The sequence below is a fragment of the Salmo salar genome, chromosome ssa12, assembly GCF_905237065.1.
Source record: "Salmo salar chromosome ssa12, Ssal_v3.1, whole genome shotgun sequence".
Taxonomy (NCBI): domain Eukaryota; kingdom Metazoa; phylum Chordata; class Actinopteri; order Salmoniformes; family Salmonidae; genus Salmo; species Salmo salar.
Window position 1 is genome coordinate 62,142,899 of NC_059453.1, and position 7,973 is coordinate 62,150,871.

The window sequence follows — 7,973 nt, forward strand, 5'->3', positions numbered from 1 at the left end:
CCTGACAGTATCCTCGTTTGTGGTATGCTAAATAGTGATAACCTACTGTCTAGACTCGAAAAAAAAAGATTATATTGCTTTGCAAACAAACCGCGTGGCTGGTACCCACCCCCACCCCACCAGAGAGAGGAAGCACACCCTTCCCTAGTTATGTCCCTAGCTATGCACGAGCTGTTGTTATGTCAAGGTCAAAGTGACTGCATAGTCATGGTCAAGGGTAGTCAAGAAGTGACGTAGAGACACAATAGACGAGGAGCTCTGCAGCTACATTCCAGCCTACTACTAGGCCAACAACTTTTGATTGGGCCTAAAGTTAATTTAACAAAATATCAAGCAACAGTAATGTCAAAAGAGCTATAGAAAGGTTTGTCCAATTTGAAGAATTCTTAAAATGCGTTTGGTCGGATGTCGTCTTCCAAGCTAGCTAAGGCCTATTGTTCAAACAGGACGAATTTGCTGCGTTACACGAATAAGCAACACGACGATGGCACAGATTGTGTTACTATTTGCGAATTTGGGCTACAATCCAACCAACGACATTCCTGATTGTAAGGCATGCTACCAACATCCTACAGCCAAAGATTCAATATTGAAACGGGGTAGGTTTGCATTTGTCTTTTAGCCATAATGCCAATTTAGGCTACTTTTTTGACCAATATGAAAACAAGTGGTCACGCCGATGGGTCTGTTCTAAAAAAATACAATTTCCTTCAGCACATTTTTCGAGACAAAGATTCATTAGTCAACGTGATATTTGAAAAGGAAACTCGTGTAGGCCTACGTCAGCAATACGTTTTGCTCGATTGAATTAGAACTCAAAATACTTTAGATTAGCATATTTAAAGATACGTATAGCCCAATGGTCGATCCCTCAAACTTGTACTCTAATCATACGTCATTCACAAGCAATCTTACCAACATGCCAAAAGCAATATCATTTAGTATTTAGTAGAGATTTTAAACTGAATAGCCTAGCATGTAAAATGCACAGTATTCAAGACATACAAGAGTGAGTATTTTATGCACAACTAAACACGTGCGTTATTTCCTTAATATTGTATATTTGTAGTTTGTTCACCAATTGTTTCAGAAGCTATTGTGAGACTTATTTCCATTATCGAAATTATATGAAAGGAAAATGTAGGCTATAAATAGCCTTTAGACAATAGTTAAGAAGACTATACGCGTCATGAGAATCTCACTGAAGTTAATAATGTCAAGTTAACCAACATATGTTCTAAAAGATTGAATAGCCAACTTTTCGAAATTCGTTTAGAAAGTCAAATTTGATGTTTCGGTATAATCAACCACAATGGACCTTTTTGTGTTTTTCCTCGATGATTATTAATCAAGTGCATAATTTGGTATGTGTACCTTGTTTTAAATGATCAAATTAACTAAACATTTCTCGACCAAATAATGCACAGAGAGCTTATGAAGGCTTCCAGAATAAATTAGTTAATGCCACACCTTGGAGCACAAATGAGTGAATCAAATTGCTGCAGAGACCAGAAACGGAAATAATCAGATTTTTTAGCCTACTCTTAAAATTAGTCTTTGCTAATAATCTACACAGACAATTCTTTTGACAAAATATCTAGCCTATCATTGCGTTTTGAAAATCATATTCAGAATCTGTAATGCAGTTAATTTAGGTTTGACGGAGATTGTCATGCCAATCTTCCATTATGGAATGAAGCTATAGGGAGGCTCATTTATATCAGCTAGTCCTGAAGTAGATCGACTTCTCGGTCTTGAACGCAGGATTGGGTTTATCATTCTAGAATTTAAACCATAATTGAACATTTTCAGTGTAGGGGTTCTTAACAATTTAGTCCTGGAGTAGTCTGTGCTTAATGTCATTGACGCTGGTTGCAACGGTAATGACGTTCAAAGAGGTAGACCTAATGTTATCATGTGTGGCCAACTTATGTCACTTTACTGGTTATTTATCGAATAAGACAATTTGGCCAAAATGCATCATCATAATAGCCCAAATAATATGAAAAAATGTTATTATTGCCGTTTTGATTTCGGGTCCATCATTTGGTTAGCCTACTAAAGAAATGTTCAAATGCTTTTCTGATTTGCACAATATTTTGACATACATTCTCAGCTGTCATCAATGAACTAATTGTCAATGTGCAATATCTATTATCAACCAGAACTCAGGGTAAACAAAAATCCGGGACACTGAAATTAGTATATGTTACGTTTGGTATGGTACTGTATGTATTCATTTGATTTGTACGATATGTTACGAATTATAGTTTGTATGATATGTTACAAATTACAATTTGTGTTACGACCTGTAATTCAATAATATTACGAATTTACAATACATATGTATCATATACTAATTCCAATTTGTTGTTGCTAATGTTATGTGGCTAGGTGGCTAACGCTAATGTTAGCTAGGCTAGGGGTTAGTGGTTAAGGTTAGGGTTAAGGTTAGCTAACATGCTAAGTAGTTGCAAATGAGCTAAAAAGTAGTAAGTAGTTGCAAAGTAGCTAATTAGTTAAAATGCTAACGTTGTCTGTGATGAGGTTGGAACACGCAACCTTTGGGTTTGCTAGACTTTCATGTTACATTCCCGACCAACCACTCTCCCTTTCGCTTTTGCCTTAAGTAACCATACAAAACATAACATACTAATTTGAGTGTCCCGGATTTTCATTTACTATTTTCTACATCCTATAAAGTGACACCGAATATGTCATACAGAGACAGAAGAGTAGACATTAAGCGATTAAACCAGACAAGGTCTCGATCAAATAGAAAACATATTCTATTCAAAAAAAAGTCATTTGACCTTGTTGGTCGTTATATTTATTTGTATATGAAACACGTTTCCATTGAGTAAATGTCGATCAAAACAAAACATCACAGTTTAAATACTGCACAAAGTAAAGGAATTAAACAGCTTATGGGAGTGCACAGCCCGGATGCAATAAGACCTAACTCACTATACAAACCAAATGACAAAAGATTGTGCATTAATATGAAACATTTTTTATATTCTTATATTGATTACAATCATTCATTCCAGTTGCATGACAGAGACATATCATTCGCTGAAAAAACATTATCTAAATATGAGAACCATAAAATATAGCAATTTACAACCTCTGTCACAAGACAGAACCTTTAATTAAATAATAAATGCACGGCACTGTACATAGACAATAGCAGACTTGCTCATTCCCTTGGGATCAAACTAAAACCGCCATACAATATCATTGAAATATAGTTTTCAGTCTTGATGCGTCCAATACCTGAAAATGTCTGAACAAGATCACTGTATGACATCCCCAAAGACATCGGTTTACTTTATCAGTCACAAAAGTTTTTCATTTAGGTCTCAGGCTATACTAACAATGCTGGTAGCTTTCCACGCTCCTGTAAGGATGTGATCATTCGTTCCAAACCAGGTTTAGTAAATCTTCTTCTGTATTTTCTCCCAGTTTATGTCCAAATAGGGAGGTGCGATTAAGTTTGTGTTTTGAAATGCATCATACCAGGTGAGAATAATGTCAATAGATAAACATCGAGCGTTAGTGATAAAAAAGTATTTGAGTTGCCATGCCAGTGAGATTGGACTGAATCAAGTGGCATGCATGTGAGAGCTTGATTTAGATTTACAGACGAATTTCTTCTCCTTCACCCGCCGGTTCTGGAACCAGATGGTGACCTGGCGTTCGGAGAGATTAGTAGTGGCAGATATTCGCCGTCTCTTGTCTTTGGTGATGAACTTGCTGGCTGCGTACTCTTTCTCCAGCTCCTTCAGTTGGATCTTGGTGTAAGGAACTCGCTTTTTGCGGCCTCGTCGGTAGCTGCTGACCTCTGGTTGCAAAGGGACGACATCTGAGAAAAGAAGGGCATAATAACCATTGGTAGCCTACAACAATTGAAAACTAGGAGAAACAATTTGAAAGACATAAAAACAATTTTTTTTTTGGGGGGGGGGTGAAATGCTATGTGAAAGTACCCAGCACTGATGCATTGCATTCAAATCATTGCATTTGGTGAAGTTCATGGTCCCCGTAGATTGGCTATGCTAAGTTATTAAGATGGGCCTAAAATACTTGAAGTGGGCTACGGTTGGACTTAACTTATGTTACATCCCAATCATTAGGGTTTAAAAATATATAATCTAAATGTCTAAACGTAGGCCTTAGGCCTAATGGTAAGCGAGCCCATTAAAGGCGCTGCATGGTCATTCGGTGGTCTGCATTGGCCGCGCAGCATTTACGGTGATACCGCCTCACACTTCTTGCGTTTAGCGGAGCAGTGCAGAGCTGTTGTGAAGGAAGTTGTCAAGGAAGTCAGTTTGTGTTTATACAGGACATCCCGCCCCCACCTACCATCAACCAATCATGTCAATGCGGATCCTTCCGCATTGTCACAAAATTTGAGAGGCGCACGGCGATGCCGTACAGAGCTCAATTTGGGCTCTGCATGCCTCCAGAGGCTCCGCTATTGCGTCACACCATCCATACCGCGCCTCCGACCACATTTTCGGATCAAGCATGCCAGCCATCTCTAGGCCTACCACGATTACTACTTAGTCCAAACATAGATATTTAACCTATGCATATTCAAAATGTAAATTGGCACACTGATATGCAAACATTACGAATATTAAGCCTTAATAATCAAAATTGGGGCTATACAGTCACTTAGTCTATGAGAGCGCAGGAACAGGCTAGGCATTCAGAAGCTATCTATATTGATAGCCGCTGATCATAAACTTGAATGCAGCTACAATTGATGTAATACAGCTAAATAAGACCTCACATCCCATGAATTTAATCATGCGGATGAGCTGTGTGCAAACAACCTGAGTAGGTTGGTTGGTTAACAGTCCTATCATATTTATCCTTAATATTACGTTTTATTTCAGCGTGTTTAAGAGTGCATCCATGGCAGAGATGAGATGAGATAAACGACTATTTTAATGAGGTCATGGACAACATGAGGAATATGTAATGGTACGACCAAACCCAGGACGATAAAAAAAGAACTGTAATCTATTTAAAAAACAGTAGACCTATTCTGAGTTATGGGCATATAGCGCCAATATCACACTACCCCAATATTGACTGTATTGGCCAACGACAAGTTTGGGGAAAGTGGTCATACAAGCTCCAAATATCATGTGTGTCAACTGAACTAGATTGTGAATGGTAAACCAATCAATCCAGGAATCCATGAGCTATTCTTAACAAGATGGAACCTGATACTGGTATTCAGAAATATAATTTGCTATTCAATAGGGGCAATTGGCCTACCACATAACTAACGGATCAATTCGTTTGAACTATAGACAGTGAGAACGCATACACTTAAATACTTGATTACAATTGATTTGGAATGGAATTTGAAATATTAAATAAAGAAATTGAGGAGAAAAAAAGGGTCTCGCCATTGCAAATAAACCTAATGCGTGAAAAGGGTGAGCTTCAATACACCACTCCCTGTCGCGACTAGATTTACTGGCACTGAGCAAATATCTGTTATTTTATCGGGGAGTGCAACGGTGACCTGCTCCAATCCATAAACCTAACTGTAGGCTAATATGAAATCAAAGGTCTTGTTTTTGCATTTCATCTGTTGTGGTCATATCGTGAAGCAGCCGTGAAGACGAATGATGGCAGGTTGAAGGAAACTAAATATTTTGGTAAGGTTATGTCTTTCCAATCTGTTTTCTTTGCTTTTATATTTTGGCAGACTCATTTCTAGTCCCATATCCGGCTATTGAAAAACCCCATGGCCTCCTCTCCGGACTTTAACTCAAGGATGAACGTAAATAAACACGCCTTCACCCTGTGCTATCATGCACTGTATAGTCATATGTATATTTGAGATGGCTATACAAAGGAAACAAGTTTTAAATACATACATAAAATACATTAAAAGGAAATGTATCAATGTGACATATATAAAACATGTAACAAGAAAAGTACATTGGTTATTTAGATCCTTTCTTATAAGAAACCACAATGCAAGCCGCGTGGAATCTCCCCCACCACCACCATACATACACACACTAAAATAAAAGTCATACCTGGGAAGGGCGACTTCCAGAGATGTGTTGACTGTGTTTGCTCTTTAGAACAGTACACCTGTCCATCCCAGCCATTAGATAGAGCCCAGTGCTGGTAGCCATCCATGGGAATCAAAGTTTCATGTCTCGGTTCCGGGTGCGCACTGATACCGGGAACCACCGACACGTCTAAGTAACCCGGGACAGTCTGGTATGAGCTGGCAAAACCCGGGTAAAATGCGAACTCCTTTGCCCGGCTTGACAGCTCTTCTGTGGGCAGTGCCGCGCCGGGTTCTGCATATTTCTCGGCGGGGTGGTAAGAGCATTGCTTCTGCTGCAAGTTAACGTTGTGCGAGTGTGACAACCGACACCCGTAATAAGGGCTTCCGAATGGGTAGCCATAACCAAGGGTGGCGCTGGAGGAAGTCTGGGGAGCGGGGCACTGTCGCCCAGTGTCGTGGGAGGGTATGTCCGAGTACACAGAACCCTGGTGGCTTAGGGTGCCGGAGTGTCGTCCCAACGCCGAGTGCGATATCAGTTCCCTGCAGTGGGTAGCAGGACAATTCCCGCTTAGTCCCTCCATGGATTGGTTTTTATTCGGATTACTTTCATTCAGGCTTTTTTCATATACATACATCAAGGTGTCCGCCCAGCGTGGATGCAGAACCAGCGAAGTTGTCATATCAGGGGTTGACAATGCTTTTTAAAAGTCAACTACTCCAAGACCGACACCTCATCCCCAAGCACTTTCTTTGCGCATGCGCAACGCAATACCCAAGTGTCCAGTTCATTATTGAGACCCTGGGATCCGCCGACACGTGACACGATAACGAGACCGACACGAGGGTGTGTTGGGGGTGGGGGCGAGGGGCTCATTCATTTAAACCGCCTCTGGTGCATGTTTCTTGATTGCAATTTTAAATCCAGCGGATACACTCATTGGCTTATCATCGGCAAGTATCCTTAAAGGGGACATCAAACATCCCCAACAGTTTTAAGGTGGAGGAGGCCATGATCGTCATATTTTACAAAACGGAAATTCATTTCAACTGAACCACATAAAGTATCAATTCGCCAGGCCAGTGCTAGGCCAACTATTTAGATAGGCCTACGTCTGAGGATTCTCGATAAGGTAAAGATTACGCTTGTCTGACGTACTTTGCTCTAACAATATTTTTATGTAATCAAACCGGCTAAGCTACAATTAGTCTGTCAAACAACAACAATCTATTTACTCAGAATTTCACATTTTTACCAGAAGATTGTTGTAGAGCGCAGAATAACACTCCACCCTTCAAAATGGAATTGTAACCAATAGGACTTTTGGTAGGAATTATCTTCCTGTTGTCAATAGCCTAATATCGAAAATGTTCAGATAATTCTCCATGACAGCTTCATTTATTTAACTTGACTGACATTTTAAAATGTTCAAATTCTGTGTGTATATAAATAAATAAATCACAAAACCTTGCCAGTCCAGTTAACGACAACCCTCAAGGTCGTCGACAAGATGCCCAATCTAATGTTAATTGCAACATTTTCTTTCCTCCAATAGTCCTACCACTAACGTAAACGGGCAAATACAATTGACACAATAAACGATGGAAATAAAGTATAAAATAAAACCTCTCTCCACGGCACAGAGAAACCACTTTTTCCCAGTTGTATACTCAGAAAGTGGTTTGTTGAAACATGCAACTGCTTGGTCTGTATAATGTGGTGGTAGCCTCATAAACAGAAATTGCGGTGCAGTTTTGGCAAAACGCTGAAAATATGAAGAACATAGGCTATTATCCACCTCTCCTAATACCTTTTTTTGGTTATAGCAGTGGTCAATGCATAATCTCTAATCTAACGTCCACATTTTTTTTCAAGTATGTTTTTTTTGTCACAGCAGTGGTCCATGCATATTCTCCAATCTAACGG

At 39.5% G+C, this 7,973-nt stretch overlaps 1 protein-coding gene across 1 annotated transcript; it reads right to left on the reverse strand.

Moving 5' to 3' along the window:
- Window positions 1-3,428: 3,428 nt before the first annotated feature.
- On the reverse strand, window positions 3,429-7,122 carry hoxc13ba (homeobox protein HoxC13ba). The gene is made up of 2 exons (NM_001141666.1): window positions 6,069-7,122; window positions 3,429-3,865 (listed from the first exon to the last, which is right to left on the reverse strand). The coding sequence occupies exons 1-2, from the start codon at window positions 6,727-6,729 to the stop codon at window positions 3,606-3,608; spliced, it is 921 nt and encodes a 306-aa protein (NP_001135138.1). The 5' UTR covers window positions 6,730-7,122; the 3' UTR covers window positions 3,429-3,605.
- Between the last annotated feature and the right edge of the window lie 851 nt (window positions 7,123-7,973).

Excerpts from the sequence above, each read along its gene's own strand:
- hoxc13ba (NM_001141666.1), bottom strand. The coding sequence starts at position 6,729 with ATGACAACTTCGCTGGTTCTGCATCCACGCTGGGCGGACACCTTGATG. Across the intron at positions 3,866-6,068 it reads CTGGAAGTCGCCCTTCCCAG|ATGTCGTCCCTTTGCAACCA; the intron begins GTATGACTTTTA and ends TTCTTTTCTCAG.